Source organism: Caenorhabditis briggsae, assembly GCF_000004555.2.
Source record: "Caenorhabditis briggsae complete genome, chrX, whole genome shotgun sequence".
Taxonomy (NCBI): Eukaryota; Metazoa; Nematoda; class Chromadorea; order Rhabditida; family Rhabditidae; genus Caenorhabditis; species Caenorhabditis briggsae.
This window is the reverse complement of record NC_013491.2, coordinates 6746534-6774194: the sequence shown is the minus strand read 5'-3', so window position 1 is coordinate 6774194 and position 27661 is coordinate 6746534. Positions and strand designations below refer to the sequence as shown.

At 37.1% G+C, this 27661-nt stretch overlaps 2 protein-coding genes across 3 annotated transcripts; both read right to left on the bottom strand.

The window, feature by feature from the left end:
- Window positions 1–635: 635 nt before the first annotated feature.
- CBG17237 lies at window positions 636–4817 on the bottom strand (the record flags this gene model as incomplete). Its single annotated transcript, XM_045239311.1, has 12 exons — window positions 636–677; window positions 1035–1152; window positions 1201–1340; window positions 1388–1484; window positions 1531–1615; window positions 1662–1784; window positions 1834–2016; window positions 2064–2388; window positions 2436–2735; window positions 2788–3066; window positions 3118–3219; window positions 4653–4817. 12 exons carry the CDS (start codon window positions 4815–4817, stop codon window positions 636–638), a joined length of 1959 nt encoding a protein of 652 aa, XP_045096122.1.
- An 850-nt stretch (window positions 4818–5667) lies between these two features.
- On the bottom strand, window positions 5668–12016 carry Cbr-mig-15 (the record flags this gene model as incomplete). 2 transcript variants are annotated; one of them, XM_045239309.1, is made up of 16 exons in its annotated part: window positions 5668–5751; window positions 6336–6556; window positions 6606–6684; window positions 6732–7067; window positions 7117–7590; window positions 7781–7807; window positions 7885–7992; window positions 8047–8133; window positions 8617–9183; window positions 9822–10330; window positions 10377–10520; window positions 10922–11162; window positions 11209–11406; window positions 11452–11525; window positions 11599–11618; window positions 11973–12016. In XM_045239309.1, 16 exons carry the CDS (start codon window positions 12014–12016, stop codon window positions 5668–5670), a joined length of 3213 nt encoding a protein of 1070 aa, XP_045100872.1. The 2 variants fall into 2 exon arrangements, with proteins under 2 accessions (XP_045100872.1, XP_045100873.1); XM_045239310.1 differs by lacking the exon at window positions 7781–7807 and having other exon boundaries at window positions 9837–10330.
- Window positions 12017–27661: the final 15645 nt, after the last annotated feature.

Sequence of the window (27661 nt, the reverse complement as noted above, 5' to 3'; positions counted from 1 at the left end):
TTATAACAACTTCCACCTTGCAAAGTGAAATATTTGAATATTTAATATTTGATTGAATTTTGAAGCGGGGATTCGAAAAATAACTTGAACGCGGCACAGTTTATTTTACTTTTAAGCGACAGAGATAAAATTTGAACAGCGATAAGAGCAGGAAATCCGTTGAAAACTTTTTTTTATGTTCAGGTATCCGATTTGAGCCCCAGTGTGGTCATTATGATCTTTGCTGCAAAAGCAGCCGTGGAATTGGATCTCTAACGTTGTATAAACAATCTACAAGAAGAAAGCACAAAACGAAAGTTCACCGTCGCACTGGCTGCACTCGTAGACAAAAAAACTTGCTGAGAAACTCTACATTTCTAAGTGTCAAAACATCTCCAACTGTGCCAGTTTTCTGAACCTATTCTTTTCGTTCAGAACTTTTTCAAAATTTCCAATAGGGTTACGACTACTATAAAGTTGTCTTGACACTAGCCCATAATTTGCCGGGTTTCACTTATTTATGAGATTATTTCAAATAAAGCACTTCATATATTAATAAACAAAAAGTAAACCCAATAAACCAATAAACAGTAAACAGATCAAAAAATATTATTTTCAGATTTTCAGATCGGTGATGAATCGCTTTGGTCCGGAAATTATTGAACTGGCTCCTCGGTTTGTCTATTCTCCTTCTCCTCCTGAAAACAACCGTTCAAGACTATTGAATTAATCAGACATTTTCTAATTTATAAAGAAAACCAAAGCAATCTTTGCTAGTCTACTGTTACGAAAAATTGGAGCTGTGGAAGAGAAAGGTCCTACAACGACAGCTACCGTAACCAAAAAGTATTTTTTTTTTTCAAAGTTCATTCTCGTCAATTAATCACTCTCAAAATTTTTAACTTTCCTTTTTTTTGGAAAAAAAATCAAGATAATAAACCCTGTAAAATAAAATAAAAACTGGTTATGGTAGTTGTGGGACCTTTGGTTACGGCCAACGGTGCTTCTCTTCCACAGCTCCGATTTTTTTTGTGTCATCATAGTACTTCACCAACCTTTTCCTTCAAATATTTTGCGTAGACAGCCCAGTCCATTTCAGCAACATCAGTGCATTCCCATTCATTTGATTTCTTTTCAATTTCCATCATGAATGATATGAACACATAGTTGGCACTGCAAATTTTTTGTCAAAAAATAATACATGGGGTACAAAAATTATACCGTTCACTTGGCCAGGTGAATGCATCCCAATCGGTATATCCCGAAATATGATCGGTATATCCCAAAATATCCAAAAATTTTTCCATCACTTCCGGTCTCAAACTGACGTAGATTTGTCCAGAGAAATCCATGACTCGCATCTGGAAAAAGGTGATTTGCAATTTTCGAATTTTTTGGAAACTGTTACCCTGCCAAACGGCATATCTCGACACCTTCTTCTTTTACACTTGGGGCAGAAAGCAACCTTTGTTACTTTTCTCATTGCATGCTGACAATTCAGACAACTGAAAAATAGTAATACTGGATGTTAGAACTATATAACTATCATACCCTTTATAAACGGTAAACTTCACGTTCAAAATTGTTACTTGTAGAACAGTTTTTTTGATTTCCACATCCGAGAGTTCATGGATGACTGAAGAAAAAGTATGAAATTTTAGAAGATTACCACTTATACTTACATCTTGGCTTGATGCAAAATGGCAAACTTGCAATTGAGTGTGGAACGGAGTTTTGTCTGGAAACGCCCTTGTCGATTCTTAGAATCCTATCGATCCAAATTTTAGTTACCACATTCGAATCATCTGTAACAGAATAAATTATCAGCATACTAGATATTGATCGAGAACTTACTTTTCTTCATCACTTCCGCTTCAATCTGGACTCTATCTCCGAACTTAACACTCTCACAACTTTCATAGCATTCATAGTTGCAGATAGCTAAGATCAGAGGAGAATCTTCGGATTCTTGAAGAGCCATTCGGAACTGCTCCTTTTCGGAGACCTCAGACACTCTCAGGACGTTGGCGGTGAGCTCTGAATGTTGTTTATGAAGATACAATTTATAGTTCAGATATTCTTACCTGTTGTTCCGAGATTCTTCGACTTCCGTTCCTGTCGAATCTTTTTCGGCGGTGGTTCTGTATTTTCCTCCTCTGCTTGGTCGATTTCGGTCGTTGGAGAAGTTGCATCTCTTTGGCTCATTGGAGTATTCCTTTGATCATCAGAATGGGAATGATCTGGGGTGCCGACTTCCGACTTAATAGTTGGACTTTGATCTCTGTGAGTTTCGTTGCCGAATCCGTGATTTTCCGCTTTCTGCCTGACTGGAGATATCATACGCGTCTCGTCTTCACGGTAGCTCTCATCCCGACGAGCATCCTCACGATGATCATCACGGCTGATTCTCTGCAAAAATGGATAAATACTTCTAAACTTTCTCAAATGATAGATACCTCTTGACGTTGGCTAGTTGGCTCGTCTCGATAACCGGCGTCGCCATGGTGGTTGATTGTCAAAGAATCCGAAGCCTTGGGCTCGTCCCGACTGTCGGATCGTATGTTTTTCGGAGACTTTCCACGAGATTCGCCGTTGTCACGGCGTTTACGACAATGATAGTCTTCTAGATAATCATCACGATGCCGGCGTTGGTCACGACGATCCTTGTCTCTCGATGACGATTTCGGGCGAGAATCCCCATAGTGCTCATCGCGGCGATCATCATCTTCATGACGACGCTTTTCATGACGTCGCTTCTAAAAATAAAATAAAATGTGTGTTCCTTAAAAAATTGTTCAATAAACTCACCTTGTGATTTGGACGGGGAGATTCCCTCGAATCACGACTCCCACTGGATCTGTGCTTGGGCTCGTCCCGACTGTCGGATCGTATGTTTTTCGGAGACTTTCCACGAGATTCGCCGTTGTGACGGCGTTTACCACAATGATAGTCTTCTAGATAATCATCACGATGCCGGCGTTGGTCACGACGATCCTTGTCTCTCGATGACGATTTCGGGCGAGAATCCCCATAGTGCTCATCGCGGCGATCATCATCTTCATGACGACGCTTTTCATGACGTCGCTTCTAAAAATAAAATAAAATGTGTTTCCTTAAAAAATTGTTCAATAAACTCACCTTGTGATTTGGACGGGGAGATTCCCTCGAATCACGACTCCCACTGGATCTGTGCTTTCGCTTATGAGAGTGATGGTGGTGTTTGGATTTCATTATAATTACCTGAAAAAATGATTTTGATGATTGAATATTGATAAGAAAAAAATCATTAAAAGAAAACAACGTAGAAAATCAAAGAAAACGAGTTGCATGAGCAAATTGAGATACAATGAGGGTCATCAGATTTGAATGGAGAGTAGTTGTCCGTAACACAGCGGCGGCACATTGCGGACCTGGGAGGAGGGGGATGTTTTTTTCTGAAAGGATGGGGAGGCAATGTGGTTGCGAAAAAGACAAGGCTAGTCCCAGATGAGAGGAGGACGGGATTAAAATGAAAAAAAACGAATGGAAAATTTTGGGATTCACAGTTGTCTGAGTGAATCAATCTCGAGTGAACGGATTCCAATGAAATCTGTTCTTTTTTTCCAGTTGAAGAAAAATTTTCAAACCGTGATGGTTTTCTTCCAGGAAGAATGGTCTCAAGGTGGGACCGCCGGTCATTTCACTGGAAAAAAAAGTCAGAGAAAAACAGCTAAAGAAAGTCGAAGGGATAAGTTTGAGAGGGCAGCGGTGGTCTGCAACACAGGGTCTCCACATTGGGGAGAAGAGGGGAAGAGGTCATACGAGTCTTGTTGAGTCGCTACGCAGCGAAATGCAATGACGACGATACGCGACCAATTTTGGCTCAGTGCCAAGTTTCAAATAAAATTTCTTCTGCACGTTGTCATTTGAGATGAAAGTGAAAAACTGGAATTGCAATGGAAGAAAAAATAAGGATGAATTTCAAAATTCAGGGTTTGAAGGAAGAAAATCAATTCTTGTAGATTAACTTTGAGCAAACGGATTCCGATGGTCTGCTCTTTTTTAGCAATGAATCTTGAAGCTCGATGGTTCTCTTCGGAAAGAATACTACCAGTTTCGAATCGCATTATTGGCAGCTGAAGCAAGAAAAACAAAATTGAATACCGTGAAACAGGTATTAGAATTGCTCACACTGTCAATTTTAAGCTCAATTATCTCTTTACCGATGCATGATATAAAAAATCTGTGCACTGATAAAATATTGGTGATAGTATGCTGAACAATTATATAGTTGACAACTATTCTGTAACTTCGACAAGAAGCTAGATAAATAGACTTAAAGTTGGAAGTTAAGAGGCCCTTATATCATTGTAATTAGGAACCGTCGTTGGATCGTTGAGACCATAATTGGTAAATTGCTTTTTGGGACCATACTTTTTGGAAGGGACCCATGATAATATTAACAATTCATCTACAGCTGAAAACGTCTGAAAAACATCAGCTGAACCACTCATTTAACAACATGTCGCTTTCCAGTGAACTTCCGAGAAAAAGCTTTACGTTTATTCGCTGTATTATTGCTCTAAAACGTCCAGCGGCAAATGTTGCATTTAATTCTCCTGATTTAAGCAACACATTGCTAACAGAACAATTATTTATTTATTGCGAAACAATTATTTCTTCTTCAAAATCACTTCAATCTTATTTCCAGCCTGTGTGGTGTTGATTGTTGGAGTAGTTGGTGCAGTTGGAGTCGCAGCCATGTTCGATCCAATTCCTTGATTGTTGGAAGAAGTGGAAGCTTTCGTCTCCTTCTGAGCACGGAGAGCATCTAATTCCTCTTTCAGGAATATTTGCATAGTGATAGAGATACGGAAAGAATGGAAAACCTGTGCCAATACTTGTTTCCATCCTCCTTATATTCTGGCAAAATTTTCATAACATAATTTGATGACTAAATTATGATAATTTCCACCCTGCAAAGTGAAATATTTGAATATTTGGAGTCTGATCGAAGAAAAATTCGAAAAATTGCTTAAATTTGCCTCTAAAGGTTTGCGGTTGACGGGTTATCAATATGCCAAGACCTTTTCTTGGGAAAATTTCTTAAAAATTGATTAAAATGAAGCACATTCTGCTTACAGATCTCATTCTTTGCACTTCCACAGTTGAATTTTCATAATTTATTTTTCAAAGAAAATAAGTATATATTAAAAAGACACGAAGAGATTGCCTAGCCCCTTTTTGAGGAGCTAGCACAAGAAAAAAAAAAGAAAAACAATGATTAGGCAATTTGACAAAGGAGTGGGGTTTCAGAGTGTGAAAAAAATATCGGTGTGAAGAAAAATATAGAATATGAGCACTTTCGGAGGGGTTTGGGGGTGCAGGTTTTGTTAAAAGTGTACATGAAATGCCTAGAAAGCGATTTAATCACAAAGTGAGCAAGTTTTTATCTTATTTTTTCTGTTGAGAAGGTACATAGAACATTGTTTTTTGACTGGGATGAAATTTTTTTTTAAATTTAGTAGTAATTGGAGGCGACTAATTGAAATCCTGGATTGTTCAAATACAGTTGCGGAAAGTATTGGAGATTTTGGGGGGGGGGGGCGGATGAAAAAGGCCAGAAAAAAATAATTTGGGGGAGAAGACGAGGTGTTCGAATGGAAAAATCACATAAATAATTATTACTTAAATGGAAAATTGTTCTGATTACCAATTAGTGAGTCCTGGTTTGTTCAGAGTCATGAAATAGATTTGGCAAGAGCCGCCACCTTTTGCAGAGGAGAAGAACACCTGAAAAATTGAATTTTGAAGAGCAATAAAACATTTTTGTTCGGGAAATAACTTTTTAGTTTTTTTAAATAATATTTCATTTAAAATTATATATCGCGAATTTGTAAAAAATCGGGAAAAACTCGTAAAGTGGTCAATTTTTGCCTGATTCCTTCAATTTTGTGTTTGTTATTAGAGATTTCTTTACGTTTCTAACTAGATTCCAATGCATTTTCGTGAAAAATAACAAAAAAAAGCAAGAAATTGAGAGAAAATAAGCAGAAACTTATTTGAAACAATAAGGATCAATTGTTTTCAAACATTTTTCCAACAAACTTTTTTATTCAAAAAAGTTTTTAGCACATAATCCGGAGGGAACGACATTTTGGGGGTACAATGGGGCACAAAGGGATTGAGGGGTACAAAATTATTAATTCGGGGTACGAAATTCGGATTTTCAGGTATTTTGAAAAAATTGTTTCGTACATTAATGACCTCAAAACGTTTGTATCCTCCGAATTACCTGCCAAAAATTTCGGGAAAACCGGGAATACCGGATTTCCGATGTCCCCGATTTAAACAAGGCTGCACTGAACCCTTCTTACCTTGTCATTTCTCTCGCACAGGAATTTCAGCTTCTGAGCCTTCTTATGCATGAAAACTCCATCTAGATGACCAGTGTCCACAGATCTGATCTCGATGGCTTTATTTCCCCATCCCATGATTTGTCCAGTAGAAATGTAAGCCACACTGCTTGGCATCTCGCCCCATTGAAGCACCACATTTTTTGTCATGCGGCCATAGGTGTTAACATAGACTCCCTCGTCTGAAAAATTCAACGTTTTGAAAAAATGTTGGATTCCCGGTTCGCTTACTGTCATAACAAAGAAGCAGCTGCATGCCATTGGAGTTGGGAAGGACTACGATGCAATGTGGAGTTGTTGTTGGGCCGCTCTGAAAATAGTTTTTCATCAAGAAGTCTACATTTTTTTAATTCTTACCTGCGATGGTGTGTAGATATCATAAACAGCTGCCGAGTCCAAATCAATTGCGTGGAAGCCTCCAACAGATCCGTAGAGAACTTTTAGTCTGGCATTCTCCTCAACCGTGAGGTCCACAATCAATGGAGCTTGATTCAACGAGCCAAATGATTTGAAGCTCATGAACTTGTGGTATGGTTTTGGTGCCCACGCATAGATTTCAATGGATTTCTCCAGTCCGACCACTAGGAACTTTATTCTTTCATATCTCACAATCTTGAAGTGAATCGCTCCTTGCAAGTCTCCTACGTTCACCCATCCATTCCGTTTTTCAGTTGTATTTGCGCTTCCAGCTCCCTGAAAACATTGAAATGATGAGGTTTGCCATATTATCACCTGGAACTACCTCAGTTCTAAGAATCTTCTGTCGTAGCCAGTTCAGATAATAAACTCTGATCCTTCTCTTCCTGCCGGAAATTGTCACGAGAATGTTTTGGCCTTCCAGAACAGTCATTTGATCAAAACGGCGGCGACTGATGAGTGGGTACACTTTTCCTTGTCCACTGCGGTCCAGAAGCATCAGACCACTGTCAGTTCCAATGAGCAAGTTGACTCCCCAGAGTGCGGCACACAGAATCTCTCCACTGAACTTTTTCTTGTATTTACGAATCTCCGGAGCATCGTTATCAGCTGATGTGCCATTAGAATGCGGCGTCACATTCACTTGCACTTGATTCACATCTTGTGGTCGTCCTGGACGATTGACAGTACCACCACCAGCTCCAGCGCCACCACCAAAGTATCCAACAAACGACTTTTCACGGTCACGACTCGAAAATGAGTTTTGAATTGAGGCGCGGCTGTCAGATCCATTGGATTGCTGAAAATAGAGTCTTTTTGGAAGAAAAATGTTTTATCTTGGTTGAAAAAAAAACGTTTACAACATCGATTTCTGAGCAGCCCAGATAAAAAAAAAGAAAAATCAAAAAATAACATAGGAAGGCTAAGGATGTAGCTAAAACCTAATTTCCAAGGTATAAAAATGACGAAACTGAAATTCCCCAACTTACATAGAAACTTCCAAACAGGGAGGCGCTCTAGATTTTTAATTTTCAGTTTTAATTTTTTGAACTATTTCTTCAAAACAAAATTTCAAAAAAAAAAAAAAACTCACTTCATCTGATGTATCTCCTATCGGACGAGTAGAAGCAGTTTCCGGGCGACGGAGTTGTGGAGATTTTGGAAGGAGGTCTGGTAGTGCTCCGCGCGAGCTTGAGGCATTCTGGATAATGGAAAGAACTGTTATACAAGACAAATTAGAAGCGATGGAACGTACAATTGGCTTGAACATGAGCGGCTCGTTGGTGTCCTCGTTGTCGGAATCACTATCATCGTCGTCGAGGGAGATGATGCCGGGACGGACCTGAAATTTAATTGATTGAATCTACTATTCAGTGATATTATAGCTACTGATGATTTGAACCTCTTCACAAACTAAATCTACAGTACCGGTCAATAGAGTCTACAAAAAGTTTTCCAGTTGATTTTAGGTCATTTAGACCATTTTCAGGAGTGTGAAGCTCGGCTGTCATGTTTTTAATAATTTCGAAAATTTCAAAGTTATCGGCAACTTAACATCTAAGCTTTATATTCCTGAAAGTGGTCAAAATGACCATCAATCCACTGATAATACGTTTTTGTATATTTTATGGACCGGCACCATTATATATTTTAATCTCTTCGAAAACTATAAATATTACGAAATCACTTTTTTCCATATCAACGTTTTTCATATTAACAGTGTGCAGGTTCAGTTATGGTTCAAAATGTTCTTTTTTTTTTCAAAGTTTTGCCCAAAATCATTTGTTTGCAGTTGTATTTTCTTCATGACCCCTATTCAACAAACCTCTGGAAGAGCACTCTTTGCTTTATAACCTCCATGACCATGAGCACTTCCATTACCATTGCGTCGCGCATCTGACACAAGTGTATTCTCGCCATCTGTCGGCGTCGGCGGAAGAGGCTTATTCGGTCCGCGCAGTGTGCTCTCGCCGTTCATCATAAGGTCCTTCAAATCGTCCCACTCTGCATCTGCTCCATTCTCCGTTTCACTGACGTCAACAGAGTCGGTGATTGAAGAAATGGACGCTTCGCGTGGTGGAGGCGCCGGAGGTGGTGGGCTCATGCTCTCCTCACGACTACGTCCATTACGAAGTCCTCCGATTTTGGAAAGTTCACTGGCCAGCACATCGAGATCTTCCGGTTTGGCATGATGGCTGATTAGGAGAGGTTCGGACATCTTGCGGGATTGTTGTGGAGCTGGAACGCTGGCTGATACACGAGCGATTGGCATTTGATGATGAGCGGCACGTTCTCGTTCTCGGCGTTCTTCCCGTTCGGAGCGTCTTCGTTTTTCATAGTTGGCGAGATCGGCCAAATGTGGCGCTGCTGGGTGCACTTGTTGTGGAGAACGCTGAAAATTAAATTAAATATAGTACTTAGATATCGATTTTAAAGAAAATTCATCAAAGGGTTAGTGAGGTAAAAGACAGTAAATGTTCCAAGTAATTTTGAATTGATATGTTTCTGCTACTCAGTATCTGTTGAATTCACGAAAACCAATCGTAAACTTTTAAATAGAAGGTCACAGAGCCGCTAGCTTTAAGCTTATTTATCTCTATTCCCGTAGAAATTATCGAAAATGGGTCAACTATTAAAATTTTTATTATATTATGATTAACAATTCACCAGTTGACAAAATTTCGGTAATTTCCACAGGAATCGAGATAATTGAGCTCAAAGTTGACAGTTTGGGAGACCTTGTATTATAGTTTTTACGGTATATTGTTTTGCACGAAAGAAATTTAATGTCCAGAAACACATTCCATCAAAATTAAATTCGATCTTAACTGACAGCTTTCACGAGTTCACGCCGCTCAAAATGTTAACGTCGTCCCGGACGCTCTCATTAAAAAAGGTTAATTAATCACGACCACACCCAAAAACTTGCGACACATTAATGTTTTTGATTATTTTTGTTAGGCACACATTCACAACCCATTTGATGACTTTTTACACTGATTAGGTACAAAAAGGGGTCAAAAACAAAACCTGGTGATGACTCACTGGCCGAGGCCTTGCTGCTGGCGAATGTCGTGGTCCGTCGGCGGCTCCTCGAGATGAAACAGCTCGAAGTTTGACATCAGCTTCACGTCGTGACGGTTCGATATACCTAGATGGTGGGTATTGGGATGGCGGTGGCACTGGTTGTTGTGGCAGACGTCTCAACTGTTGTACTCCGGGTTCCGCGAATCGGCGATTGTTCTCTTGAATCTTCTGGAATCCCTTTCGAAGGGTGTTCTCCATTGGAATCATTGAACAGCTCTCAGTGTCATCTCGGATACCCATTGATGGCCCACGATGGTTTGGTGGTGGCTCATCATCCTCACTTCCCGAGTACTCGTAGTCGCCATCGTCTTTCTTGACCCTACGATTCCTATCAATATGCTCTTTAATAGAATGCCGTATAGTTCGTTCATGCGGTTGTTCCTTGATAAACTGATGTCGAAGTAGAGCTTCTGTGTAGGGTCGGTGATGGTAGTCTTTTACTAGCACGGTCTCTGAAATGTTCTTATGAGTTTTTCTTTTCAGGATTGGTTTTCTCACCAATAAAAGTTTCGAACTTTTTTGTCCATTTTTTGTTCTTTTTCAATTTTGGCGGCTGGTTGCGTGGAATCAAAAACAACGCTCTCATCGGATGCATATCGCACAAGGGAGGATGACCTTCGGCCATTTCCAATGCAGTGATTCCTAAATTCGATAAGATTGTGTTCCATAGCAATGAGTCATGGGATTAAGATTTATTTTGTTTTGGTTTTCTTGTTTCAAATCCTTGTTTTGCTCATTTTACTACAGTATCAATGCAATTACCGTATTTTCTTTAAAAGAAGCTAACTCTGTACGTGCACTTTTATCTCAATTATGTCTATTACTGTAAAAGATATCAGAAATCTGACGATTGATAAAATATTTTTGGTATTATGATAAATAATTTAACAGTTGTCGAATTTATGATACCTCTCACTCGAATCGAAATAAATCAGCTCGAAGATGAGGGCTTGAGCTTTTATTAGAGAATTTCGGTAAATGACGAAGGAAGATGCATCAAAATTAGCTTGACTGGATTTTTCCTTTTTTTTCAAAATGCCTACCTAATGACCATAAATCCGATCTTGAATCATAAGTGGCTTCTGGATTCTCGTCACATGCAATAACTTCGGGAGCCATCCAATATGGAGTACCAATGAAAGTATTCCGTCGTCCTACAGTCTTATCCATCTGCGCCGAAACTCCAAAATCCACTAATTTCACTTCTGCATTATCAGTCAAAAGCACATTTTGCCCCTTGATGTCACGATGGATCACTTTACTTTGATGGAGGTGATAGAGACCCTGCGAGAAATGCAGTAATATATTTTTTTTTAATTTACCGACTTACTCTCAAAATTTCCCTACAAATGTAGGCAATCCATTCTTCTTTGAGTGATCCTGATTTCGAGGTTTTAACGAGATCCGTAATCGATCCACTACCACAGAACTCCATGACCAACCATAATTGGTCATGTTTTCCCGTGGACGAGGGTAATTTTTTGATGAATGCTCCGTAATAAGTGGCAACATTCCGATGGTGAGAGTACTGTAATTCAATTTTTGAGAAAAAAAATCAAAAAATGAGTCTTACCTTTTTCAGCATATTAATTTCTAATTTAATTTCATCCTCCTCCTCCTCATTGATATTCATAATTTTAATAGCGGCTAACTGTTGGGTTTTGAATGTCGTCCTTTATATACTTGCCCGTAAGTTCCATTTCCAACAACCTCAATTAACTCGAAGATTCCAGCTGGATCCTGAAAATTAAATTTTTGATTGAATTTTGTAGTATTTCTTTTTTCTCTCTAAAACCTCCTTCATTTTCTCTATGAGAATTAGAATTATAATTGTGTAACTTTTATGTTTTCTTCTCTATAAATTTGACAATTTTTAACATCAACCAAGTTGATTTTTGAAGACACAAAATAGTTACATCGCCCCCAACACAATGCTTTTGCTTCCGAGCATTTTGTTCTGTGTGTAGGATCAACAAGATGTTTGGAAATAGTTGCGAAATATCGGGGATTCGACACAAAGGAAATGAAATGAGTCGATACCTAATACCATAAAAAGTTTTTTGTTCCACTGTGGGTGGCCTTCAAGAACAAAACCTCACCCTTAGAGAATTCAAATCAATCTCATCGAGTCCTGACATGATTCTTGTGGAATTTGGCGGCGTGGAAGCACGCCGAAGTTAAGAACCACAATGTGGGTGACTCGCCGGATTGTTTGGTTGAACCTGGAAATTGAAAAATTAGGGTAAGACAGTATCGAATGAAATTATAAGAAAGGAAAACGATATTACAAAAACGAGGTAACCCCAAAAAATATGACTAACTCGCTGAATGAATGTCACCCAAAATATGACTCACTGGTCAACCTTAAACTAATAGTTTTTTATGAAATGGTGTACAATGTTTGTACTAGAAAAAAATGATATGATAACTAGATCGATAAGGAGTGCATTCGAGGCAAGAAGATGGGAAAAAGTTTTAGTGGACGGGGCGAGGAAGAGAGCATACGTCCAGCATTATTACACTGTTTTTCCTGAGGGCTCTGAAAAGAAAAATGGGAGGAGGAAAAGTGAGAAATGCACAAATTGTTCACATGTGAAACATTTTTTAAGCTTATCCGATGTCACCCATTGAAAATCGGAAAGAGAAAAATTTCGAACTTTTGTTTACGTATAGAGAAGAGGAAGCTAAACCCCAAAACATAAACAATGTGGTGGTCCACCAAAATTCCCAAAAATTTTCGGAAATTTTAGAAATTTGAAATTCTATAGAGATCGAAACGTGAGAAATTGAGATGACAAGCCCGTGTGGTCAAGACCTGACCAGGTTGTGAATAAGTGACTGTGTCTGTGTGTCGAAGGCCGCAAGAATAGTCGCCTTGATTCCGAACAGAAGGCACCATCTCATTCTCTTCCTCTCTTCCTCTCTTTCTATCCTTTCTTCTCCTCTCTTCCCGAATAATGATGAAGGTCGGACGACGTCAATGAAGAGAATGGAAACAGCATCTTCCAAAAAGGCAACAGCCGGAGGGGCACTAGCTGTGTGTGTGTGTGTGTGTGTGTGGTGAGAATATATTCGGAATCAAGAAGGATAAGAACAAGAAGCCGTGATCTACATTTTGTATATATTGATTTGAGATGAGGAGGAGGCGATGCTTATCTTCTAAATAGATATTAATGGTGGTGAGGATGCGAGAATTGGGGGAGAGGGGGATATCGAACATTGGGATCTATAAGATTTGTTGCATTTTATGGAATTTCTGGACCTTAAATGCCTCTGATGACTCATTAAGAAACTTGTTTAGGATTGATTTATAATAGTATCATGCTAGATAGTTCTCAACGAAATCAAGAGATGCTCGAAGACAGGGAAAATGTACATTGGACTTTAAGATAAAATCTGAATTTGTAAAAATCCACGTTTTAATAATTTTAGAGTTCAAAAATTTTTGCCTATTTATTCTTAAAATCTCAGAATATTCAAGAGAGGTTTTCAAAAAAAAAATTTAAAAACTTTGAAATTCTATAATTCCCTCACTTATAATCAATCGAGATAAATTAATCAAATTCAGAGAACTTGAAGAAAACTCTCAGAATAAAAAAAATTCAGAATATTTCGGCTTACAATTGCTCAAGGAAACCCGCCTAACACCACTGAATGTATTTTCTGTCAGTTTGACAAAAAGAAAAATAGTTTTTTGAATCCATTTTTTTGCTTTTTCTTATCTGGAAATGTGTCTAAAAATAAGCTTCAAATGCTCAACAATTTTCAAAATACCAAACAAAATGTTAAATAAAGAATCGGAGTTTCACTACAGTGAGAAAAAAAAATGAGGAAGTCGATTTCCCCCCAAAAAGTGCAGAAAAAATCGAAAGTTACAAACGAGGGTGGGGTGGCACATTGCATATTTCAATATGCAAATTTTATTGGATGTGGAAATCAAATCAAACGAATGACCAACGTAGTTCAAAGACAAAGGAATGAGGGATTTGGGTTTTTAGATTTTTCTAGTTTATTGAGCTCAAAGAACCAAAAAAAAAGAACCGAAGAAAAAAGGCTATGAATCAGATTTTCTCTTCTATTCTAACAATGGATCGGAAACCGCCTCTGTCCTACATTTTCCGCTCCCTTATGAGCTTGACCTCATGTTGTTCTAGAAGTGTACTAGCCCCATCGTCTCGGAATGGGGGGGCCGCACCCCAAGTAGCACAGAGAAGCTGAGAGAGGGAGTCAATGCAAAATTATTCTTGCTTCCTTTTTCCTTTTAGGCCTATTCTTTGAGAAAAGAATGGGGAAAACGGACGGGGGGCTCAGAATACATTTTCTGATAAATCGGAAAACAGAGAAAAGAGGAGAAAAAATCGTAGATGGAACGAACCGAATGGAGAAAAGGAATGAGAAAAAAGAGATGGCACTTAAAAAGTGAAAAAAAAAGAAAAACGAAGGCCTAAAAAGGGACGATAAGGAAAAAACGGAAGAAGAAGCAACTAAAACAACTACTACTGGCGCCACAGAGAGAGAGAAACAGCAATTAGTCAGCGTTCCCAAAGGTCTAGTGATGACACTTGGCTTTCTAATACCCTTCTCTCATCAATCCACCTCACATTTTGAAGAGTAGCAAAGACAAGAAGAGAAAAAGAGAAGATACGGGAAGGAAAAAAGGGTGAATAAGAAAAGACTGGTCTACTTTTTTTTATCAAGACTTGATAACTATGACCTCCGACATAATTGCGCGGGTCTGGGAACACAATGGACTGCGATAGAGAGAGAGAGAGAGAGAGAGAGAGGTACATCGTCAAATGATAGTGTCGATTTTATCACCGCATTAATCAAAATGAGATAAAAAATCGTTTGTATTGAAGAATATGACTAGTACCTTTAGAAAGTAAAACTGGATTTTTTGCAGTACAAGCTTAGAAAAGAGGTAGAATAATAACAATAATAATGTTTTTATTGTTTTGTTTCACTTGCTTCTCTTTTCACACAACGGAAATGAAATCAGAGATGCTTCTTTTGCTCCGATTTTGATTTTTCTTATCAGCTGTTGAGTTCTTTCAATGATTGAGAACTTGAGTGTGAGAAGAGAGGCGTAGGTGTACCCGCAATACCTCAATCCGCATAACAAAAAGACAAGTTCAGCACAAAAAAATGTTTGAAGGAAGTAGGAGGAGACAGCTGTCGATGGGATGAACAGAGAAAGTGTGAGGTACAATGGCCAATGGTTGAAAATTATTGGGAAATTCTGGAGGCATCGGTTTATGAAAAGATTTAGTGGTGTGGACCAAAAATCCAGAATATCCTAATGGCACCCAAACCGTCATCTTCAAAGCCATGTATCTCATTTCCTGGAAGAAATATCAAAAGTCTATCAACTGATAAAATATTTTCCGTCAAATTATCTATATTTTTTTTTGTTAACCAGTTTTTGATACTTTTCACAGGAACCGAGATAAATTGGTTTAAATGTGAGAGTTAATTGGGGCAGCATATTTAACTGTTTACGAGCTAAAATTAGTCGAAAGTTGCCAATTATGAGGGTCTAAAAAGTACTTAATATTTGTCCTTTTTTTCTTGAAATTTGAAGGATTTGTTTCTTTTTATTTTACAGGTTTCAAATTGTAATTTCAGCGCGTACTTATCCAAAACTGCTAAGAAAAAAATCTGAACTTCACAAATTGGGTCAAAATCTTTCAGTGAAACAGGCTAGTGAAACACATTTTTCAGACCCTACTTTTGGGTTGCTATGAGCTCACTCAAATCGTCAACCTTGAGCTCAATTTGCTCGGTATCTGTGAAAAACATCATAAAATTGTCAATTGATAAATTGTTTACCATAATGTCACCAATATTTCATTAGTTGATAGATAGTTTATATCTTTCACCGGAATCGAAATAATTGAGCTTAGAGTTGACAGTTTGGATGGGCTGGATGTAAAAATTTGGCATTTTGGCTAGTTCCTAATAGCCCTTCTAAGTTATGGTTTATTATTTTGACTGATCTTCCCTCAAAATAGATTTAGCAAAACTCTATTTTTCAAAACTACAGTAATCTTCTAGAAACCTCATGAAAAATGTACCCAAAATCTTCTCGAAAAATTTGAAAGAACTCGTTCTCAGTGTCTATAACATGGTTATCCCCAGTATGAAATGGCGGCGAAAATCTCCCTTTGGGACCAGAAAAGATCAACACTTTGGCTCTAAGAGCCGCGACACCCAAAGCAATGTGTCCCACCAGCATACACAGAAACAGCACAAGCGTTTTTCCTTCCTCAATACACATTTGGGGGACCCCACCCCATTCTTTTTTTTGTGCTATCCTTTCCCCCGGCTACCAGAATAATAAATCAAAAAAGTGTGAGAAAAGCTGAAGCGTTTACAAGAGTTGGAGAGCAACGAACTTTTTGAAAAAGGCTAAAGAATGAAAAATTAGGGTTTCATTAATTTTTGAAATGAAGAGGAGAAAAAAGAAAAAAAGCTTTTAGAGAAACGCTTGACTGAGTTTTTGACATGTGATGAAGATAAGTGTTCGAAGTGAATAATTTTGGAATAGCATGCAATAATGAGCTCATAGGCTGTAATAAATTGGAAAATGGCACAAAATTTCGACCCATTGATAATCTGATAATTCGTTTGATAAAAAATCATCAAAAAAAATTCTAAAACCCGCAGCCAGCAAAAAAAAAAGAACAGGTGAGCCCTCCACCAAGTAAGATTCAATAAGTAGAGAGGTAAAGGTGGAATGAGAGAATTGGGGGGAAATAAGGTGAGCAAACAATCGGCTAATATTGCAATCTTATGATCATATATTATTGATTTTAGGGAGAGAGCAAGTTTTCCGCACGGTTATGATCCGGATATTTTATGCGGAAAGGAAAAAGAATGGGAACTTTCTTGGTGCAAAAACCCAAAGATTAACAACTAAACTCGCACCTCTACAGGTATATGGTTGGTGGTATTGAGGGTATTATGAGAGCGAAAGAAAGGAACGGTTCTTTTCATGTATTCAAAACCTATCGATCCTTCTGCCTATTGTGTTCAAACAGCAGAAGAGGTCATTCTCCTCTTCTAACATGGCGACCGGTCCAAAACAGAATAGTGACAGGATTGGAAAGTGTGTTGGTGGCGAGCGGAAAAAGTGAGAAGAGGTGGGAGAAAGACAGTGTGGGATTGTGTCTGTGTTTGTGTCAAAAGGTGTACCTGATAATTACATGTCACTACGGATAATGGAAGTGGGAGATTGCTATGCCGATGATTTAGCGTGTGAAAGTGAGGGATTATGGATTTAAACTGAGAATTATCAATTTTCCTATTGTTGGACTAGTTCGAAAATTGTAGAAACATTTTCGGGCCTGAATTTCCTATATTTCAGGTTTTCAGAGTAAATCGTTTTTTCTTCAAAAAATCTGAAAATTTGAGCACACATGAACGATTTTTAGGAAATTTTAAAGCATCGAGATTTTTTGAGTTCAAGAAAATTTGATTTTTTTGCAATTTGCAAAATGATGGTTTGAATTTTCAAGTTGAACTAATAACAGGAAACAAAGTTTCTAAATGCGAGATGAAAAATTCTCAAAAAAAAATTACCCAGTTCGCAATTCGGAAGTCAATCATTTGAGGTTATTTTCAGTAAGACCAGAAAATATATTCAAAAAGTTTTGCAATGTTTCAAAAAAAAAGCAATTTTCGAATTTAAAAAAATGTTTCGAAATTCTGAAAATATATAAAAAAAATGGTTTGGTTACCGAACTTTGATTGAATCATATCTTTTATTGACCGGTAAAACAGGGCCTCGTAATTTTTAACTTTAATCTGATTTATCTCGATTCCTGGGAAAGATAGGAAAAAGTATTGATAAGTTTTTTTTATCAGAATATCACAAATACCTTCTAATCAACACGTTTTTCATATATCTTATACGGGCCGAGATAATTGAGCTCACATCTAAGAGTGTGGATTCCCTCTTATTACAGGTTACATGGTAACAGATACATTCTGAAATTGATACTCAAAAAAATACTGTAGACCACATCGATTCCCAAACTTTCCACACAAAATGAACTAACGGATGAATGACGGAACATGGTCAGGAAAGTTCAAGGAAACGACCTTAAAGTATACTGCACAGTGGGAGCGTGAGAATAAAAATGGGAACATGACTCAGCATCCAAAAAAAAAGACTCCATTACGTGAAATAGGAGCGATAGAGACAACAATAGGAAAGTACGTACTCACAATTCAATGAATTATGGACGACATGAAGTCTCACACCATCAAAAGGATTTGAACTCTGAGGAAAAGACGTCTTCAGAACTTGAGAGTAAAGTATGAAGAAAAGGAAAAAGAGTTTTCGCGCGTGAATTGGGAAAATTGAAGATTATTCATGTCAGAATAGATGAGAATGGAGACGTAGGACAAACGAGAAAAAAGTAAATGCACGGTGAAAGCTTCGTTTTCTTTCCATGTATAGTTTGAATACAAATGGCTGTTAAATGAATGAGATTTCCCTTTTTTCGAAAGGATAATGTTCCTTACGAACTAATTTTTACGATTACTCAGTAGACTAAGCGCGTGCTCTATACGTCCACTTTATTCAGAATATTGAGTTACTTCGTCTGTCTCCCAGGAAAATGGATACACGGATCCTCGGGGTGAGCAGAAAATAGAGAAATAGAGTTCAAAGTTTTTGCGATGACCATGAGAGCAGAACGGAAACTATATATCCGTCTTCCTGGGGCTGGCTAATAATGACCATCCGCTTCTCATCCGTCTTATTTGAATCAAGGAGTCAAAAACAACAACAAATGAATGATATTTGTGAGGAATTTAAATTTTCCAGAATTTTCCTACGAAGAAGAACGAGGAGACCTATAGAATCCCATAGAAAAATGACAAGATGTCAATTGGAAAGAAGCAGCTGTTCAACTGGTTTACTGTAGCGTGAGAAGCTCATTTGAAAATGAAGGCGGATCTCAGCAAACAGAAATTTGGGTCGTTTTTGTGGGAGGAAATGTGATGAGGGCTTTTTAAATGGTAGTGGTCATAAAAAAGCCAAGAAAAAGGATAATTGCCTATACAGAATCGGCATTTAGAGGAAAAAATGGAGCAGGGATATTCCGAAAATCGAAAAAAAACTAGATTTTCAATTTCAGAGATTGCCAGGAATTCATTATTGATCACTGTAGATTTCGAAAATTGAAAATTCCGCTATTTTTTTTCTAAGGGTCAACGTATCTGATTCAACATCAGAGTCACAAAAAATGCAGAAAATGGGAAAATTCAGAAACATTTTTCAATAGAAAATCGATTTTCCTGTTTTTTTGTATTTATTTAAATGTATAACAGTACATTTCTAGGACATAACATAAAATGATCCGATTACTGTAGATTTTAAAAATTCCATAGCTAAGTTTTTTATTATTTTGAATTTTGAAATTTCTATTAAATTACTGGATTTCTTTTGAAAAATCCAGAGTTTTCTGAAATCACGAACTCCTGTTTTGAAAACTACCATTTCTGAACTATGAAAAATTGAAGAAAAATCAACGAAAAGAGAAACGTTTTGTTTCCTACTGTACTAAAATTGACGCGTACATCTTCTAAACACAAAAAATAGGACACATGACCCGAGGGGGTACATGCTAAGGTTTATTGGTCCGGTCGATGATGGGGGGAAGGCACGAAAGGACCCTCTATCCCCTAAATATGCAACATTTTCTATTTTCCACACAAATGAAAACTTTGTGTCTTGTTGCAAAAAAGGACAAAAAAGAGAACAAGAAACTAAAAAGGGTGAACCGTAATAGGGATAAACGGCAGCGCATAGGGAGAAAAAAACATACACAAGACAATCAAAAAAAAGTGATTCCGGACTGGCTGCGCGCGGAAGACAGAGGGTGCGCATTACGCGCGGAGAGCGACGAGAGAGAAGGTCCGTGCATAGCCTAATATTAGCGAGATGAAGAGACGCAGGTAGAAAACAAACGGTTCTCAGAGAGACTCTTTCTCTCTCGGGAAGGCAAGGAAAAACGGGGAGTAAGGAAGAGAAGGAGGAGGAGGAGTATAAGCTAGAATGAGAAAGAAGAGTGTCCGAGGAGAAAGACCACCCCGAGGAGTCGCGCGAACATGGGGGGGGGAGAGAAGGCTAGCGGGCGGAAAACAGAGAGCCGACGGGAGGGGACGGGACTCTTTTTCTCTTCCCGTTAGCCTCGTCTTCCCGACCACACTATTTTTCCTCTTCCGACAAAACCAAATTGTGCACCAAGAGAGAGAAAGAGCTTCTCTGCGACTCACCCCATTGTCCACACAATCAATGATTTAAGTGACCAATAGGAGGAGCAGCAGTCACTTTCCTTCCGTGCAGTAAAAGATGGACGGACAGGCATCCCGCGCGGGGCAGCTATCCGATAGCTCAGAGTCTGTCCGCACTCCATCCTTTCTTTGTAGTAGAGCGGAAACAAAAACTCTCCAGGAAAAACAACCAAAAAATTTGAAACTTTTGGAGGCGTACTTTTCTTTTAGTGACCGTTCTTTTCCCACTTTTACATATTACGTATCCTGAGAACTAAAACTTTTGCACTTTTCCTAGTTTTTTATGGCGGGATGTGGTAGAAATTGGGAGATTTTTATTTGGAGAATAGGCAAAACTTGGTTAAAATTTTTTTTTTTAATTCCTTTAAATTCCGAAAAAAAAACTTATGTCTGACTTGAAATTTAAAAAATCGGCTCAAAATTTTTTGTTGAAGAATTGATTCTAGAAAATATATACTGTATGAGACTAAAAAGTTTTCTGTGTAAGTAATTGAATGTAGTACCTACCGTATTTGCCTTTATAGAAGCCAAAGTTTGACCTCAACTTTGAGCTCATTTATCTCGATTTCTGTAAAAGATATCAAAAATCTGTCAACTAATAAATTATTTATCATATTATCACCAATATTTTATCAGTTCATAAGCTTTCAATATCTTTTGCACAGACCAAAATAATTGAGCCGAAAGTTTACGGTTCGGATGAATTTCAAATACGGTACTTCAAGTTTGCGCTTATATATCTCGATTTTTGTGACAGATATAGAAAATATTTCAACAGATTAAGTGTTGCTAATATTACAACAAACAATTTATCAGTTTAAAAAATTTTGATAACATTCCTAAAAACCAAGATAGTTGAGCTCAAAGAGGACAGATACGGGTGGGTTTCTGTCAGATTACGGTAGTTTCTATGAAAAGACGAGAAGAATCCGGTATATTCTGATTACAGTAATTCAAAAACTGAGATTCCCAAAATTTTCAGAAGTTTTGAAAACAATGTCTTGACTACAGTAATCCAAAAACTGAGCTTTCGTTTTTTAAAAATAAGAATTGAGCACTTAATTTTTCTGAAAAATCTGATTCTGATACAGTAATTCAAAAATTAAGATTTCCAAAGCTTTCAGAAGTTTTGAAAAGAATGTCTTGACTACAGTAATCCAAAAACTAGGAACTTCAAAAAAAAACAATTGCTTCTATTTCAGACTCGGAAATTTTTGCTTTCATTCTTTTCCCAAATCGGGAAAAATAAAGTTTTACGAGCCAAGACCATAAAATAAAAGTTCCAAGAGGAATGATCGATTCTCTAAGAAAAGAGTGATGGAGGGGAAACAACTGGGGCGGCTTCTTTTATGAATCACAAGGAAAATTCAATTTTCTTGTGTCAATGCACTCCACGTAACAGCAGCAGCCGTGTCGGAAAGTTTTGACAGTGCTGGCTCGTACCAGTTGACAAATTTTTTGAAACTTTTTTGGAGCAACTTGAGAGATTTGAACTTTTTAAAACAGGTGCAACGGGTTAGTTATCTGTGATACAGACTTTTTTTGAGAATCTGAATTGTCTGTCCCAATTGGATTATTTTAGAAAATATTTAGAAGATATAGTTCAAAGATCCCAACAGCCTAATCCAGGTAGTGTGATTGTAATTTCCAAAAATAAATTCAAAATTTTTGAAAAATTTTCAAAATACCAGTTGTTTCTAAAGGAAAAAAAAGAATAGAAAGAAGGTGTCAGGTCTCACACAGGTGTTTGAGACCGCCACAAAACCGCTCTTAACCTCATCTTCGCCTCCATTTCGGTTTTGATCATCCATCTTTGTACACACAAACGCATCCCTCCTCTCCAAGGTTACATTCCAAGCCAATCGGCACCTTGTATCCGACTGGCGCTCACTCCTCATTCCTTTGTTAGAAATTAATGACTTGACCGGTTATAAATTTCGAAACTCGCCGATGGGAATAAAGAAGAGACAGCCGGTGTGTGTGTGTTTCTCTCCGGGCCGTTAAGATTTACAGCTTCCTCTTTGAAATGGAATCAGATGAGAGGACGAATGGGAGTGATGGGATTGGAGGAAGTAGAAGGACAATGAGCATTACTAAGGGAAAAGGATAATGAAAAAAGTTTTAAAGGGACAAACGTGATTTTTTGTTAGGAAAACTTGATCACTTGTGGATATGGGGTTTGAATTTATTTAGAGATGATAAAACGAAAACTTGGTTCAAAAATGTAACGTAGCTTTTTTTGATATTCAATTTATCAAGAATAAGTAAATATTTAGATCTAATGTAGTTAAAAATTTTTTGAATCAGTATAACGCATTACTGTAAGAAAGACCGTCATCATATACCGTATTTGTTTTAATGCAAGCCCTCACGTCCGTCAAGTTTGAGCTTCTATATCTCGATTTTCGTGAGCGATATCGAAAGTTTGTCAACTGATATATTATTTATCATAGTATCACCAATATTTTAACAGTTGACAACTTTTTGATATCTTTCACAGAAACCAAGATAATTGAGGTCAAAGTTGACTGTTTGAGTAGGTTTATAGAGTAAATACGGTACATCATCTTAGAGCTCAATTATCTCGATTTCTGTAAACGATATCAAAAATCTGTCAACCGATAAAATATTAGTGATAATATGATTAATAATTTATCTGTTGACATATGTTCGATACGTCTCAAAGAAAATAAGATAATTGAGCTCAAAGTTGACTATTTGAGTGGCTTCTATTGGAGTAAATACGGGATTTCAACTTTGAGCGCAATTATCCTGATTTCTATGAGAGATATAAAAATGTGTCAATCGATAAAGTATTGTTGATATTATGATCAACATGTTATCAGTTGACATATATTTGATATCTCTCACAGAAAATGAAATAATTGAGGTCAAAGTGCAGGATTAGGTTGGCATTCTAGTAGAGCATATGCGGTAGAATCAAATAAAGAAATTCAAAGATCATTATCAAAATAAGGGATTTTATTTAAAAAATCAAAGTACCGCTTATAAGAAATCTTTGGATTTGTTTTTCTCATCTGACCAAGTTCGCGAACACCAAAAGACCAGTCAAAAGATTTCTCGGTGGGACAACTAGTATATGTAATGTTCCGCATTATCTATTCTTGTCTCTCCCAGTCCAACACAGATATAAAAAGTTTGATCTGTGCGCAGGAACATGACTTTGATTAAACAACCAAAAAAGAACCTCTATTTTTGCTATGGACTTTATTTTCTCGCGCGAAAATGGATTATCGTTGGGGGGGGGCGACCTACTGAAGAGGATGTGATAAAAACTGGAAGATTTTGGTACGAAGGGAAATTGAGGAAAAAAGAAAAAATGGAAATATTATGAAAAATCACTTTTCGAAAAAAAAATTATGCTACCAAAACCGTCATTTGGAACTATTAGAACACGAAATTATTTTTTTAAGTCAATCAAAACAAAAATATTAACTTTCCTAAGAATAATATATGAACACTATTTTCTAGAACACTTTAAAACCCTCTGTCCATATGTCAGAGTGATTTTTGAGGTGTTACAATGGACGCACGGCGGGGACCACCAGCCGTTGGATTGGAAAAATCATAGTGTCTGGAGACGAGCGTGTGTGGCACCAAATGACTTCATAAAATCTATACACCTCACTTTTCTTCTTCTTTTCTTCTTTTTTATCAATCAGCATCTGTCATCGTTGGCGTCAAAAAGCAGCACGCATAAATTCACCAAAAAATGTGTATACAATCAGCATTGCTAAGAGGGGCTCATTTCAATTTTTGAAGAGGAACACACTTGGTTGAAAATGAAAAAAGAAGAATGGCAATATGTGCTTTGAGCTCCAATTCAAAGAGAATGACATCATGTTGAAGATAAAAAATCAGAAGAGAAAGCAAGAAAGTTGAGAAACTGTTCCAAATGTAAATAGCGACAAAAGTTTGGTAGAGAGAACGCACCTCTTAAATAAATAAGGGTTCGGTCGTCAACATTCGACATTAATGGTAAAACACCAAAAGGGCGCCGAATTTTAAGTAGAAGGGAACACACAAAGACACTTTGAACTTTTTGTGTAAGTAGAAAGTTGAGACAAATTAAGAAAACAATTCAGAAAGTTCAGAAAGTTAAAAAGGTGAAATTCCTGAATTTTTAGTCCAAATTTCTAATTTATAAAAAAAACAATGGGCGAAATTGTTTCGATTTCAGAGAAAAGTGGACGGAAATCCAATATCAAAAATGTTATGTCCAACATTCCAAAATAATTTTTTCAACGTTTTAAAGGACAAGTGGAGGAGTGATTTTAAAAAAGATGTCCTATCAATCTGAAAAAAAAAAATTGAAAATTCTGAATAATTTCTTGGTAACTATGTAATGTAAAACCTGTATAAGAAAGGCCCCTGACTTCTAAACTAATTTATCTTGATTCCAGTCAACGATTCAAAAAAGTTGTTAACAGATAAAGTATTCATCGTAATACAACCATGATTTCATCAGATGACAGATTTCCGATATCTCATATATGAACCGAGATAAATGAGCTCAAACTTGGCAGTGTGGGGCCGTTGTATTACAGGTTTTGAGGTATTTCATTTAGCCGAACCTGAAAAAAATATTTGGTAGTTCGAGCTAGACTGAACAATGTTAACCTCTGAAAAACTTATGTTCCTTATTCAGGTACTGAAATTTAGTTTCCGCTTCTGAAAATTAGAAAATTCCAAAATTTCATTCACCATAAACACTCTAATAACGTACCACTCTAATAACGTACCTCTCCGACCGTAAACTTTGAGCTCAATTATCCAGATTTCTATAGGGAATATCAAAAATGTGTTAACTGATAAATTGTTTATAATGATGACGGAAACATGTTTATAGTTGACACATTGTTGATATCTTGCATAGGAATTGAGATAATTGAGTGCACTTTGAGCTCAATTATCTCGGTTCGTAGGAAATATATCGTAAATTAGTCAACTAATAAAAATTTTTCCCATTATATCACCATTTTTTATCAGAAAAATATATTTCAAGATTTCTTGAGAGAATCGAGATAATTCTGCTCAAAATTGGCAATTTAAGTGGATTTCTAAGTATTAGAAGAATAGTATCTTCATAACGCCTTCAAAGCTTACAGTTCTAATCTGAATATTCTGAATTTCATGATTTCTACTTCTATCAAAAATGGATATATAAGAATTCTGTACTGAACGAGAAAAGTGAGCGAAGTGCTTGGTGGGCTTTGCTCTCTCGCTCGTTTTTTCTTGCCCCAACAATGGGAATTAGTAATCAAGAATGCAAGGCATGGGAAAAAATAGGACAGCCGCCAAGGAGAAAGGATATGAAAAATAAGTTGGAGCACTGGAAGCCGAAAAATAAACCCGTATTTAGAACATTATACGACTTCTCGACTTTTGTGTAGACGTAATAAAACCTTATCGAAGAAAACACGACCATCCCGAGGAAGAAAACGAGAAGATTGGAAAACAATTTCAAATTATTTTTGAAGGAAAGAAAAGCGACAAGGGATGGGGTGGGGGGGAGGGGTTAGAGGCAAAAGCCAATTAGCAGAACGACATCAGGACGACATGGAAGCTGAACGAGCGTGGAGAAAGGAGAGAAACAAGATGTCTGCAACTGAAAGTAGTAGAAGAATGAAAAAGAAACGTTTTTGAAATGAAAAGAAACAAGCAATTATACAAATAGTTGAACGATTGAAAGTTGAAAGGTTGAAGTGGCAAAATTTCAAGAAAGAACCCGAGAAATGATTTGCGCTCTTCACAACGTCATCTGAAAAGAAATATGATTGGAAAAAGTGTTCGAAAGGGTGGGGCCAAGTGTAAATAAAAGTAGAAAAGCGAGGGGGTTGTTGTAGGGTAATAATACTATTTGATCCGTCTCAGGTGCCTCTCATAAAAAGAAGAACAATAACAAACATGCGCGGGGGTCTGTAGTAATAAGTTAATCGGTGCTGGGAACATGATGATGACCTTTGTCTGGGGACGAAGAGAGGTAATTGTGATGTTTGGGTTGTTTGCTTTGGACCGGTAGCTGATTTATTGGCACAATTCGAATTTAATAGGGAGAGAGAGAGAGGGAATTGAAAAGGTGAAAAAAGTGTGAACTGTTCAACTTGTGATTTTTGGCATTTCTTATAGTTTTTAGGGTATAGGTTTGGTGAAGCCTTAATTCGGTAAAAATGTAATTTTCAAAAGCTCAAATCTTCTACGAAATATAGCACGCATTGTGAAACGTGTAATAGAAGAGCCTTCGCGCTGTCAAGTTTGAACTAGTTTATCATGGATCCTATGCAAATTTTTCAACAGCGGAACAGTTAAATTTTTGACGATAGTCCTAATGTTGTCATCCTAACATCTCAAGTTTTTATAGTACTCCGAACTCTCTACTACAATGCCACTGTATAATTGAATTACGAGCTCAATTTTCTCAATTTCTATGAGGGGTATCGAAAATGTGTCAACTGATAAAATATTCGATATTATATTACCAACTTTTTCATAGTTAACACGTTTTTGATATGTGTTCCAGAAATTGAGATACCGTATTTCCTCTCATTGAAGCCAATGAGCTTCTATTTTTCAAAATGTATCTCAGGAAATTTCTAAAATCTGAAATCACCAGAAAATCTTTGAACAAGAAAGAAAATGTCTGCAATAACCGAATACACAAACTGCATTGTACAAACTTCACTAATTGAATTGCACAAAATATTGTCAAAGGATGGGCTTCTATGTTTTTAAGCACGTCGGAGAGTGGGCTTCTATTAGAAAAACACGGTAATTGAGCACCAAGTTAAATAATTGGTTGAAGGATGCATCCCGTTCAACTTGAATTATCTTCTTTTTTTCAAAATTTCTCATACTCAAGGTTTGTGTAACCCGTTAAGTATAGGTCTCCCCCCTGTTTTTGATTATTACTCAAGAGCCCGATAAATTGATAAAAAATTTTAATTTCATTGGATTTGAAATAAAGATACATTCACAGACAAAATTTGTTAAGATTTTTCTACCAATTTTTCAGTTAAAAGGTTACCATTCGTTTAAAAACACAATTTGCCACGAATGATTAAGAAAAACACCAGTTGCGCAATGAGCTTAATTATCTCAATTACTGCAAAATATATCAAAAATGTGTCCACTGATAAAATTTTTATCATAATATCAGAAACATTTCTATAGTTAACGGTTTTTTGATACGTCTTCTGGAATTTGAGATAACTGAGATCAAAGGTGAAGTGAAGGTAGCATTATGCGAAATGTTGAGCGGGTTTTTCATGATTTCTCAAATTCTAAGTTTTTGTGAAGCGTTGATTATAGAAAAAAACCTGGTTTTTAAGAATTCCTAACTTCTACAAAAAAAAGTAGACTTTGAAAAGTTGCAAATTTTTGAATTACCCAATTTTTAAGGAGTACAATAAAAATAGGCCACCCCCTGTTTTTGAGTATTACTCCAGAAGCCCATGGAT